We start from the raw sequence: 14,106 nt of genomic DNA on the forward strand, positions 1-14,106 counted from the left end.
ATACCGTATTTCAGGAAAGATGTGAAAGCTTTAAAAAGGGTGTAGAAAACATTTTGGGAATTATTCCAGGGGTGTGAGGTTTGTGGCTTGGTTTGAAGAACCTGGTTTTGTTCCCTTTAGAGAGGAGATCGTCAATGTATGTCATGATCGTAATTGAAACAAAGTAGATAAACTTCCCATTGGCAGAAAAGTCAAGAATCTGAGGATAGCAATATCTGGTGAATGGCGAAAGAAGTAACAGCAACCTACAATGTGGCAAGTAAAAATGACCTATAGCAAGAAAGTTCGGAGTGAGATGAAAAACGTCTAGTCAGAGTTTTTAGGATTTGGAGGCACTACCTGGGAGACTGGTGGAGGCGGATTCCATAGGAGGTTTCAAAAGAGAGCTGAGGATATAATTAAGTGATTTACTTTAGAGGGCTACAGATATAGGCGAAAGTGAGGACTGCAGATGCTGGAGATCAGAGAGTGTGGTCCTGCAAAACACAGCAGGTCAAGCAACATCTGAGGAGCAGGAGAGTAGACATTTCGGGCAAAAGCCCTTCAGGAATGAGTCTGAGAGCTGATGCGGTGGTGAGATAAATGGGAGGGGGGTTGGTAGCGGAGAGTGCACCATGCAAATCCCAGAATTTGTTTCAAGCCGCTGCCCTGAGACAACTTAAGCTGTTATCAATATAAAGGAGGTGACACCTCCAGTCAGACAATGTATTTTAGACATGAGGGTCTTGTTTGCAGTCTGTCTTTTATTTCCAAAGAGTTTAGGAGTATTAAGAGTTTATAAAATGCCACATTTAACTGCCTACAAATTGTGTGCTTTTTGAACAAAATAGAATGTATCTGCAAATTCACCCCACAGATTTGAGTGTGCATGTATGTAAGGGGGGAGGGGGAAGAGTGTTTGCGAGTGTGCGTGCAATTGAGGGAATCTATGCATCTGTGCGTGTGTGTTTTGAGAGATAATGTGTTGGAGAGAAGATGTGGTGGGTCACCTGTCGTGCAACATGAACCCAAGACTCTGGTTGAGGCTGTCCTCATGGGTACTGAACTTGGCTATCAGCCTCTGCTTGGTGATTCTGCATTGTTGTGTACCCCAGAGTCCTCCAAGGACATTTGTCTGAAGATCTGAAGCCGAATGTCCTTGACTGCTGAAGTATTTTCCCCCACCAGGAGGAAATATTCCTGACTGGTGATTGTTGCACGGTGTTTATTTGTCTGTTTTGGTTGTGCCAATTTACTATGCCTCAGGGCATCCTTGCCTGCAGTGTATGAGAGATACAATGTTGGTGAGTCACGAGTATTTGCTGTGCATGTAGTGGGTGGTGTACTCACTTGTAATAGTAGTATCCATGTCAAGACGTATCACAGCATCATAGAGGCTACCCTGACAAGGTGGTATGGTGTAGTGGTTGATATCCTGAAGGCTGGGTAGTTTGATGTTAACAATCGTCTGTTTTACGGTTCAGTAGTTGTTTAAAGGAATGAAGTGGAGGAAAGATCTTGGTGATGGGCTCATGCAACATTTGTGAAGAACATGGCATAGTTTCTCTGCTCCCAGGAAGTACTGAACGACAAATGGTACTCTATCGGTCGTGTTCTGGTCTATCTTCTGAGGAGATCCTTACGGTTTCTCACTATGGCACGTCGGAACTGTCAACATATCCTGTTCTTACGAGGGTGTCTTTCAATACGTTTCAGCTGCTCATTGCGTTCCTCCTCATCCAAACAGATTCTGGCTTGTCCATAGGGGATGTCTGTTTTAATATGTCTAGGTTAGAAGCTGAAAAAGTGCAGCATCATAACGTTATCCGTAGGCTTGCAATAGAGTGATGTATTGAGGTGTCCGTCCTTGATGGAGATGTGTCCAAGAATGAGACTGATTCCATAGAGTAGACCATGGTAAGTCTGATAGTGGGGCAAAACTTGTTGATATCACAATATAATTGTTTGTGATTCTTCGCCAAGCGTCCAAAAGAAGAAAGTGTTGTCAATGTACCTGGTGTACAGCATTGGTCGGAAATCCTGTGCAGCAAAGAATTCTTGTTCAAACTTGTGCATGAAAATGTTGGCATATTGCAGTGCAAATTTGGTCCCCATGGCTGTTTCTTGTGTCTGGATGAAGATCTAGTTGTCAACGGTGAAGACGTTATGGTTGAGGATGAAGCGGATGAGTTGTAGGATGGTGCCTGGAGACTGGCAGTTTTGCTATGGAGTACTGAGGCTGTTGCAGCAATGCCGTTGTCATGGGGAATGCTGGTGTAGAGTGCCAAAGCGTCCATTGTGACAAAAAATGTTCCTGGTTCAACTGGTCCATGGGTGCTGAGTTTCTGTCAGAAATCTGTAACGTCGTGACAGAAGCTGGGGGTTCCCTGTCCAATGGGTTTCAAGATGCCCTCAACATAGCCAGAGAAGTTCTCCCATAGGGTTCCATTGCTTGATACAATAGGTTGTCCAGGTGTATTGGCTTTGTGTGTCTTCTGTGTGAGAAGTACGTGGGATGAGAGTGCGCAGGGTACTCCAAAGAACTGGATCAAAAGTCTTGATCAGTCTGTTGAGTTCATGGGTGTGTTCTTTGGTCTGATCAGCCAGTAGTTGCCTGTACTGTTCCTGGTTGTTCAGTTGTCGGTATACTTCCTTTCTATTCTGTATGACAATGGCTCCTTTTTTGTCTGGCTTGATGGCAATGTTGCGATTTGGTCTTGAGAGCATGGATGGTGTTGTGTTGTGCTCACATGACGTTTTGTGTTATTTTGTGCAGCTGATGAATCTGGCACTCATTTCTTGACAGTTTGAGCATACATGTCAAACCTCTGGAGAGGTCCAATTCGACTCCTTTGGCTGCTGCACTGTGAATCTCTGTTCCACTTCCATTGGGCTCACTGCTGATCTCTTAGAAGAATTTCCAGGCCCTCATTCGTCTGATGAATTCCTTTGTGTCTGCCACCAGACCAGTGTGGTCCGTTTTGGTGGTGGGGCAGAAATTGAGCATTCGGCTGAGGACTTCGATTTCGTCTGGTTGAAGGGTGTGGTCAGATAAGTTGACAATCCCGTTGCTGTCATGTGATTTTTGACTTTGTTCAATCCAGTCCAACACTGGCACCTCTACATCATCAGAGTTCTGTTCACTGAACTGGCACTAACGAAGCCAGACTAGTGCATGTGTAAATAAAGGGTGACTTGGTGACTGGTTACCGGCCTGTGTAGATGCACTGTCAAAAATTGTTTCAAAAAATAATAATCCAGGAATGAGAGATCAAAACTCCTGAGGTCTAATTTGTCAGCCCCTTTTTAGAATCTTTCATTTCCTGGCTTCCTTGTCACTCCCTGTTTTTGTTTTGTGTGGTCCTTATGAAGTCCGAACCCCATTGCACTGTAATAACCAAAATTGAATGCTGTTTTTCACTTTGGGTCCAAACCAGTGCTGCATATGATCTTATTGTTGCCTTTTTACATATCTGTAACACCATGTGAAAGTTTCCTAAATTTCAGGTTTAAAAGTTGCACAATGAGTTTAATATATTTAGTGTGGTATATTTTATAACCATATGGATTACAAGTTGTAATATTAAATTCTAATTTAATTGGTTTCTTTCAGGGCCAGTCTTATTGGATGAATTTGTGGAATGGTTCAAAGACAGACAGATGTCCTAGCACTTATGATTCAGAAACAGCAGTCCAACATCCATTTCAACATTAGCCATAAAAAAACCTAGGAAAACAGATTTGGAATGCATTTTGTTTTTGTCTCCCCCCTCCACCCCCCCCCTTCAAATCCCACCCAAAAAAAATTGAGTTGCTGAAAGCATTAAATATCTACAAGCACTGTACTACAAACATTGAAGTCTGGTATCAGAATTTCTTCCGAGCTTGCTTTGCTTTTTTTTTTAATAGGACAACAATTATGGTACCACAGACCACAATGTGATATCTTGCTGTTGACATTGTGAATTCTATGTTGTAAGCTGTTTCACTCAGAAACCTCCGTTTTCCGAGGGATTGTGAATCACAATGAAAAATGTATTAAATGGTTAAAAGTCTTAGATGAATGTTTGTTGAAAAGATTTCTTAATCTTATGTATGTATGCGAGTAAAACTGTTCTGTACAACTTACCTGATGAAATGCAATTAGGTTTTTTTAAGTGTAAACTGTTGGGCAATAGTATAACTTTGTTTTGATTCACTGCACCTAGCTGTTATCTGTTGAAATGACTAATGCACCACGTGGGTTGTAACCCTAATTTTTGCATTGTATTTTCTGGCTAATCAGCATTTGTTTTGTTTTGCTTTTGTGTAACTAGCAACTAGCTGTAAACATTAAATTGTCCTTTAAGTGGGCACATAGTTTAATAATGTTACCAAGTTTTGCACGTTCTAAGATAAATAGAATATTTGAATGTCTGTTGTGGAGATCAACTAGTATTCAGATATGTGTTTAAAATCATGTGTATGATTTTTTTTCATAGTATCACTTACTGGTAAGGAAAGTGCTGACATATTCTTATCAGACTGTTTAAGTCTGGTGTTACAAGTCAACTGAACTAATGTAACTTAGCTGGCTTGACTTTGATTAAGATATTGGATTAAGATCAACTATCCTGTATTATAGTATGACAATGCTATTAAAGGTACCTTTTGACCATGTCAGTAAGTGGAAGTCTGTACATCTAAAGCAAATGAATCTTCTACTGTTGCATTTTTCTACTGTTTTAGACAAATTCTGCAAAAGACCATGGTATTGCCTATCTCCCTGTACATGAGTGACATCTGGGCACTTCCACCTGTACCAATATAACTTAATTATATGCCCCAGTTTCTGATTTTCATTAATGTGATTCATAAGTTCCCATTAATTTGTAATCAAACTTTTATCTGAAATGATATTTCAGTGAGAACAAGTTATCTATTTTTTTTTACCGTAAGATACATTCAATAATACTGGAAATCACATACAATTAAGGCAGGTATTATTTAAAGTTGATCTATATAAGAAACAACTGTTCCAATGTAAACTTTCTTTATTAACACTTGTATTTTAGCAGGGTACAATTTCCAAGCTATGGATAAGGCCATTTGGGTATAGCAGTACACTTATTTTCAGTATGGCATTAGCAAGATAATATTGTCCATTGCACTTTCATTATTTTAAACCCCTCCTGTACAGGCAGTACATGGTATTGCTAAGCTGATTCATGTCCTCATTACTCACTTCTTGCTGATCTAGTTTAACATTAGTTATTTTATAGCCATGTGAAGAGGACAGTATTTCATAATTGCTGTGAAAACATCTTTTTTTATGATTTAAAACTAATGGAATTGTTTATTGAAATGTGGTCTTTATGGAAATTTTTAATGTCCTCTGCTTAATTATCACATTTTTTCTGACAAAGGAACAAAATATATTTTATTTACTGTTCGAGGTCTGTAATATTAATAATAAATTCATCATCCTCTGCATTTCCTTGTTTCAACATGGAAAATGAAAATTTTCCTTTCTTCCCAATTTGCCTTCCTGCTCCTTTCCATTACATTGATGCACTTTGCATATGTTTTTATATTTTTCAACAGTCTTTCATTCCAACACTGGACCTGAATTTCAACCAATCATTCACTGCATTGGAATATGATATTATTGATGCATTTAATTTGACTGTTCAGTGAGAGTATGTTGAAAATTAATCAAGACCATTCCCATGTTTTTGCTAATTTTAGTCTTGAGCTTATTTAGCTAATTTAGGCTTTATTTTTGAAAAGCCATCTCAGTTGCTTGTTTGCATTTGTTCCCTATTGTTCCTTTTTGTGTATTAAAAAAGACCAGTGTGTAGTTTAGTTTAGTTTGGATAAAGGTTGTTCAAATGATATACATTTCTGGACAGAAGGTACTCTGACTTTAATACTATAGTTAAATTTGCTTTGACTTGATTTTTATATTCTGCTTTGGTAAAAATTGACATGATTTTCATTTTAAATTTGAAGCTTTCTGTTGGAATGTTTGCACAATGATGAGTACATAAAGACAATATCCCACCTGTGGCACTTTTTTGTGAATAGTGTTGGATAGCTTGTGTTTTATTCATTTTCAGCAATTGCAGACTTGAAAGCCCTTGACTCATCTTCCACAAGACCCATCTGAATACATTTATGGTGTGTTTGGATTTTTTTTTGCGGATAATGTTGGAGTTCAAAATATTCAGAAATGTTTATTTTGATCAGTTAGACAAATTGGATATTGCTTATGCCCACCCAGGAACAGTAAAACATTTGGAAACCCGCACTTTATGGGACCAAATATAGGAGGATTCCGCAATTGTATGAATAAGAACCTCTGAATTACTACTACTAAATACAGATGAATGGTTTCCTACGTCTGTGTTCCTGTTTGACAAAGTATCAGGTAATTTATAATGACAGTGAATGTTCATTTGTAAATGAGATCTGCTTGCTCGTGATTGAAGTGGTATCTATATTATTATGTGGATAGTCATAGTTCCACTAATATGCTATGGGTTTTAATAATGTTTACAGATTCATTGGATATCACTTGTAGTAACTCTTGTGTAGACCCAGAACATGCACCCTTTATATGGCTTCCTGAAACTATTATAGAACGATGCTTCTGTTTTGATTTGAAAATACAGCAGTTTTCAATTAATTCCCCAGTTACTCCATATTAAAAATGAAAAACTAAACTTCAGGTTGATCCATATCTTTTGCTTTGGTTCTTATGTTTTGTCAATTTTGTTTTGTAATTATTGTACTGCTGCTATTTAAAGGTTTGAAGGTTCATTTCTTTGGAATGATGGAGTAATTGCCAACTGTTAAAATCATGAAATATAATTGTCTGCACAATTTAATCTCTCAATGTAAAGCAGGCCCTGTGCACAGCAACAGCTTTTCAAAGAAGTGGTGCTCCCATTCTTGAAAATGTTTTGTAATTCTAAAGTCTGTCTTCCTTCAGTTGTAAAATGACTTATTAGCTAGGTGCATTTGTTTCAAATGTTGAGCTAAGCTTGTTCCTGTTTTATTAGCATACAGTATCTGTACTGCCTTTGTGTCATTAAATAATGGCTTAATTAAAACATGGATTGTTTTTGTTTCATTTTAGCTTTAATTTTGATAACCTTTTGATAGAATTGCTGACCATACATTCTTATACAGCCTATTTTAGAAGAAGTGACAATGAATTATCTGACTTTGTTAGCATTTTAATTCCTAATATTATGCAACTTTGTGGCTTTTGCTGTGAATCCATTTGGGAAAAAAAAATCAAATGACATAACATTAAGTAACTAGGGTATCATTGCCATTTAAGGGATTCACATTTGCAAAACATATAGGCCAAAAATCAAAGTTTGTTAATTGATTACTATAATTGACTGCTTCATAAAGTTAAGAAAATTAAGTAGAATCCTACATAACTGGCCAAAAAAGGCAATAACCTCAAACTGTTATTCAACCAAGCAGTATTTATTAAACAAAACACACAACAGCATTAAGTGCATTCATAAAAGGATTCCTACCATCGTAAAGACCGAGAAGGAACAGAAGTCAAATTTGCCTTAGTGGTCAGTAATGACATTGAAAACTTGTAGTTCAGCATGCTTAAAAAATCAGCAAACTTCAAAAACGTATTATTGTTTTATAAGCATTTGAAAAAGGGTGATGTGGATATCTTTTATTTGTCAGAATAACTGAGTTTGTGCAGAAATATTAATAAAACATATTTTGGTTAATTAGTCATTCAATTCAGCTCCCAACATCTTAAAAAGGAAGAGGAGGAAAAGTCAAGTAAAAACTATTTCAAAAGACTACTGAAGAGGCAGTAATGTCCAAACTTTGTCTTTAAACTTCTGAAGAAATATTGCAGTATTTGCAGAAAAGGTTGGGTATGTGGTAAATTTAAGCACTAACTGCAATCCATGTCATTGTCTGTTTAAAACTGAATTCCTTGCATCATGCAACATTGTCACTTTTAAATTAGATACATAAATATATAGGGCTTAAAAACCTCATACAATATATTGTAAGATGTAAAGCAATTTGAAATGATTAAAATTCAATAAAAACTGCTGGAAGTATGATCAAACATTTGATCTATTAAGTCTTAATAAACTTTTATAATAATCAGCTACTTTGAACACTTGGTATCAATAACAAGTTACAGCTGATCATTATTCTACTAGTTTCTGAATATGACCATGGTCAGTATAAAACTGGTCTATGAGAGGGGAATAGTAAAGAAGCACTATTAAAGCTATATTTATTTAAGAATACACATGCAATACTGAAGAAGAGTCAGACTCTGGATTATAGTCAGAGTAGCACATGACTTGAATACTGCTTAAAGGAATGGTGACAGCCTACTGGTGTTATCACAAGACTATGAATCCAGAGAACCCAGGGTAATGATCTAGGGACACTCATCTAAATCCCACCAGGGCAAATGGTGGAATTTGAATTCAAGAAAAATCTGGAATTGAGAGTCTAATGATGACCATGAGTTGACTATCAGAAAATAAGCCCTCAAAATATCCTTTAGGGTTAGCTTGCTTTTCTCTCCATGTAAGCTGCCTGATCCACTGTGACCTCCAGCATTGTTTTGTTTCAGTTCAGATTTCAGCATCAGTAGGAATTTACTCCTTGGCTTACATGTGTCTCCAGACCAACAGCAAAGCAGCTGACTCAATTACCCTCTAGACAATTAGAGATAAGGAATAAATGCTGGTTTAGCCAGAGGCACCCACATTCCATGAATGAATTGAATTAAAGTGACTTACTGTTGAAGTTTTTAATCTTGCACTCCAGACAAATGCAAGAATGTCAAATTTAAAGTGGTCACAATTTATACCAGAAACAGCATGTTGACAATACATTCAATATGTAGGCTACAAATTCCAATGATTGGGTCAAATGATACAGCATATTTTCAACTATCCAATGAGCAATATGCACCCAAGGACTGTAATCTTCCTAAAGTATCTACTCCATAATAATTACACTATTAAGCAGCTGTAGTAATGTGCCAACCAATCAGCACCTTTTTACCCCAGTAATACAAACTCTTGATACTGTTTCATGTCTTGGTCTTGAGTGGAAGATGAAAAGCTTTGGTAACCTGTCTCTTTTGTTCAGCAATACTCAGGAGTGATTCCTAAATCGTAACTCTTTGCTACATTAGCTGTCTAATCAACAAGCATCAAGCTCAAAGCCTAAAATACATTTGCTTAAAACAAAATGCAAATCTGAGTTTAGTGACTTTTTGTCGAGACTCAGCCATAGGGACACTAATCTGTTTTGTGACTTTTTCCAAAAAAATGACCGACTATGAAAATAACACATTCACGGTGCAGGTACATAAACAAAAATTGATCAGCATATAGTTCCCATTCTTGCTTGTTCATATTGGTTAGTGTAACTTCAAGTTCCCAGCTTGAATGCGGTATGAATTAAGTCATTTACATAGATGAGGTCAAACATGGACATCAGGATGACACTATTCCAAAATATTTTGACCAACTTCTTAAGCCTGTGTCCTTTAGTAACAGTAGCACTAAATCTCATCCTTAAATTTGATTTTGCTATTTTCATTTTCCATTGTTTTTACAGAAAACTAACATCTATAAACAAAATTGTTAGATGGTGCAGTGAATGCACTGTGAAATACAGAAATAAACCAAAAGTCAAAGTGTGCTTTAAAGGTCAGACATTTGTTTAGCTCAACTTAAAATATTCCCCATAGATTTATCATTTGATCACGAGGTACTGATGCATAGGTTTTTGGCAATGTTTATTTCGTATTAAAGACAAGTTCACTTCTAACCTTTCAAAGCAATGGTATTGCTCACTTACATGTCCTGGAAAAGGGTAAATCCTAGTCCAATTCCACAATTATTATAAACTACCTACTTCATTATGGATTTTATAACGAGGTCAATGCATGATGCTAGTTGCCAAACTTTAAAAATATGATGAAGTGAAGCTAGTTTTATATTTTGAAAGCATTCTCAATATTAAATGTATTTAAATTTTTGTTGACTGACAATGGTATAAGAATATTTTGAGTTGAAGTGGAACTTTTAACATTGCATAAAATTAATTATGGTTGAAAACCGTTATTTTTCTCAACTCTATCTATTGTACTACATGGACTTTTTCCTGCCAGTTTGATTATTTCCTGAATATTTCTTGTTTGTAACAAAAGGCCATTGTTCAAACTGCTGATAAACTATGCAACTCTTGTATCTTATTGTAATGGGTAAAATAAATCAGGCACTTTGGTTCTAAAGGACAGTAACTAAAATAAATGAATAGTGACTATTTTGTATTAAACTGGCTGCAATTTGTTTTTGAGATGAATGTTAGTGTACAATCATCAATCCCTTCATTTCTCAGTACATGGTAGGCTTTCATCTTCAGTGCATGATTCCACAGGGATTGTTGGATGTTTGACAACCTGTATTTCTGTTTTTCACTAGGACTCTGAAGAGTGTTCCATCTGCACACATACAGAGTTTATAGCGCTCCCACCCATCCTCTACTAGGAATTCTCCTGTTGATGGACTTGGAAGCCGTGATGTATTAATCATCACTGTGCCATTAAGAATAATACTGTTTACCTAAGGGTAAAAACATTAGAAAAATTAATCATTATTACCATCTTTTGGAACAAAACATAAGGTAGGCACATCATGTACAATGAGAAATGAAAAGAGAATTGGAAGTTGAAAACCTCCACTGCACTAAGTCTACGTTCAAAATCTGGACTTTTGCTCTTAAATATTTTAAGCTTTACATTTCTTATGGGTAATCACCCAGACCACATTATTTCAGAACTCTACATGTCCACTTCCAAAATTTTCACAAAGCAATGGATCAGATGCCCCCACAGAATTCTCATTAAGGCCCATCTATTAGATTTATTTTTCTTCATTTGTTCAAAATTTATCACAGATGCTGTATGATCTGTTGATTATTTCTAGAACTAATTTTTTATTTGATTTCCAACTCTATGGTATTAACTGAGCCATAGTTTCTCTTTTTGCCCCTTCTTTCCTGATTAATGGGATTATGTTTGTTCCTTCCAAACTGTAGGGCCATTTTAAAATTTAGGGAATTCTGGAAGATCTATCAGTGGATCCACTATCTATTGACCTCTAAAGCCCTAGGATATAGGTATAATGGCCAGGAAATTTGTTGGTTTTTAGTCACATTAATGGATAAATTTAAACTAGTGGTAACACTCTTACCAGTCCCTGACTACTTTTGGAAGATTTTTGAGTTTTCAATGAAAACATACAAAATATTAGTCTAATTCCTCTCGCTTTTTTTTTTCTTACAATATTTGTTTGTCAGGGCAATTCAAACATATTATTTTTAATTGGGACAAAGAAACAGATAGTCATCTATTGATGAGAAGCGATGACCACTACTCCCTCACTAAACAAAGCTATCAAAGACTTCTGCACTCACAGCCTTGAGATCCATATCACCTCTCATGCGAAATTCAATGGTTTTGCCCATGATAAAGACTCCTTCATTCCCACGCACAATCACACGGTCACCAGCACGAATTTGAAGATCTGTGCTATGATTGCTTGTTACCTGAAAGAATGATCTAATTTATGTCAGTCACTGATATTGAATATGTCAGCACAAATAAATTTTCAAAACACAAAATGGAATTTCCACAAAATGTTCTCATGGTATTAGTTTCCAGCATCTATTTTATACAGTATCAGTAATATTTATTGTTGTAAGTATAGGGAAATTGTTTAACACAATACTCTAACTACTAAACTTACCAATACAGCTGAATTCTCTTTCTCTCTCTTCTGGAAATCCCATAAATATGATACTCATGGAACAGACCATGCCTTGTGAATGATAAATGTCATGTGAAAATAAATAGCATGCATACCCATCTAAAAATACACATTATTAGAATACCAATGCAATGGACACATGCATGAGTGAAATGTAGGGATGAGAGAGAAACATGAGTATCAGGACAGCCACAGAAATAGACCTAAAACACACTAGAAAACTGAACTGATTTCCAAACCAAAAAAAATCATAATGGCAAAGTCATTAAAAGAATAAAAATAATCTATTGATCAGTACTTAATAGTAACATCAATTTCTAATTAGGATATTTTCATTATTTACAGAATTTCTTTCAAGAGTAAATGGTGTTACTAAGATTGGAGAAGGATTGGGGTTGGTGTGCTCTAGGGGATCAGTGCTGTGTCCATATTTACAGTACATTTAATTGCCTCTCCAACACACAAGTGTGTTCAACCAAAATGGTCTGTGTCAAGTACTGTAAAAAATTGTATTGACTTTTCATTTGTACACTTGTAGGATTTTATAATTAATACACTTGTACAGATACAAAGAAAATAATAACTGCCTTTTAGTACGGATTTTCACAACCTCAAAGCATCTCAAAATACTAAAGTTAATGAACCACTTTGGGACTGTGAATATCGTGCTCTAAAAATTTACTGATAACAGTGAAGTAGAAGCTCTGGAGCAATCAGAATTGATGAAGAGAACAAGTTAGTTTAGGAAAACCGATTATTTGATAGATAGGCTAATGCAATTTTACATGGGTGTGTATGAGGTAATACATATTGGAAGGAAGAATTGAGTATATATTCATTATGTTTGCTGAAGTACCTAGATGATAAGGAAAAGCTTTAGGAGTTCAAATATATAATGGGAATTCAGGTAGATAAACACATTTTTAATAGGCCCAGTAGTATTTCCTTGAATTGAAAAACAAAGATTTTGGATGCCCTTACTGAATGTACATTACAATCAAAGAACTCATTTGCATAGATTTACCAGGCTAATGCCTGAAATAGAAACTATGAGTTGAACTGTATAAGGTACTGAGGTGTATACTGGCTGCCCTGCAACCATTTATAGGCCGTGGTCATTAAGAGACTGGAGCTCGGAATTCCATCTGTCAGGGGCAAAATCTCACCAAAGACAGATGCCAGCCAATGAGATACTGGAAGCTCTCTAAAACGAGGAAAACAATAGACAATAGGTGCAGGAGTAGGCCATTCTGCCCTTCGAGCCTGCACCACCATTCAATATGATCATGGCTGATCATCCTTAATCAGTATCCTGTTCCTTCCTTATCTCCATAACCCTTGATTCCACTATCCTTGAGAGCTTTATCCAACTCTTTCTTAAATGAATCCAGAGACTGGGCCTCCAATGCCCTCTGGGGCAGAGCATTCCACACAGCCACCACTCTCTGGGTGAAGAAGTTTCTCCTCATCTCTGTCCTAAATGGTCTACCCTGTAATTTTAAGCTGTGTCCTCTGGTTCGGCACTCACCCATCAGCGGAAACATGTTTCCTGCCTGCAGAGTGTCTAATCCTTTAATAATCTTATATGTCTCAATCAGATCCCCTCTCTGTCTTCTAAACTCAAGGGTATACAAGCCCAGTCGCTCCAGTCTTTCAGCCTAAGGTAGTCCCACCATTCGAGGAACTAACCTCGTGAACCTACGTTGCACTCCCTCAATAGCCAGAATGTCTTTCCTCAAATTTGGAGACCAGAACTGCACACAAACTCCAGGTATGGTCTCACCAGGGCCCTGTACAGCTGCAGAAGAACCTCTTTGCTTCTATACTCAATCCCTCTTGTTATGAAGGCCAGCATGCTGTTAGCCTTCTTCACTACCTGCTGTACCTGCATGCTTACCTTCATTGACTGGTGTACAAGAACACCCAGATCTCTTTGTACTGTCCTTTTACCTAAATTGATTCCATTTAAGTAGTAATCTGCCTTCCTGTTCTTGCCACCAAAGTGGATAACCATACACTTATCCACGTTAAACTGCATCTGCCACGCATCCGACTACTCGCCTAACCAGGTCACCCTGTAATCTCCTAACATCCTCCTCACATTTCACCCAACTTAGTATCATCAGCAAATTTGCTAATGTTATTACTAATACCATCTTCTATATCATTAATATATATTGTAAAAAGCTGCGGTCCCAGCACTGATCCCTGCGGTACCCCACTGGTCACTGCCTGCCATTCCGAAATGGAGCCGTTTATCACTACTCTTTGTTTCCTGTCAGCCAACCAA

The 14,106-nt window shown here is 36.9% G+C and overlaps 2 protein-coding genes across 2 annotated transcripts in view; one reads left to right on the forward strand and one right to left on the reverse strand.

The window, feature by feature from the left end:
* The window catches only part of dcun1d4 (DCN1, defective in cullin neddylation 1, domain containing 4 (S. cerevisiae)), a 70,569-nt gene extending 65,931 nt beyond the window's left edge, over positions 1 to 4,638 (forward strand). Inside the window, exon 11 of the mRNA XM_043691125.2 lies at positions 3,593 to 4,638. Within this exon, the coding sequence (XP_043547060.1) occupies positions 3,593 to 3,648 (56 nt within the window). The 3' untranslated portion in view covers positions 3,649 to 4,638. The remainder of the gene's footprint in view (positions 1 to 3,592) is intronic.
* A 2,803-nt stretch (positions 4,639 to 7,441) lies between these two features.
* sgcb (sarcoglycan, beta (dystrophin-associated glycoprotein)) overlaps positions 7,442 to 14,106 on the reverse strand; it is a 28,073-nt gene continuing 21,408 nt past the window's right edge. The window contains exons 5-6 of the mRNA XM_087988044.1: positions 11,464 to 11,595; positions 7,442 to 10,610 (exon numbers count right to left, since the gene is read on the reverse strand). Coding sequence (XP_087844170.1) covers positions 10,407 to 10,610; positions 11,464 to 11,595 — 336 coding nt within the window. The 3' untranslated portion in view covers positions 7,442 to 10,406. The remainder of the gene's footprint in view (positions 10,611 to 11,463; positions 11,596 to 14,106) is intronic.

Source organism: Chiloscyllium plagiosum, unplaced genomic scaffold (assembly GCF_037043375.1).
Source record: "Chiloscyllium plagiosum isolate Xiang-an unplaced genomic scaffold, Cpla_swu_hap1 HiC_scaffold_1, whole genome shotgun sequence".
Taxonomy (NCBI): domain Eukaryota; kingdom Metazoa; phylum Chordata; class Chondrichthyes; order Orectolobiformes; family Hemiscylliidae; genus Chiloscyllium; species Chiloscyllium plagiosum.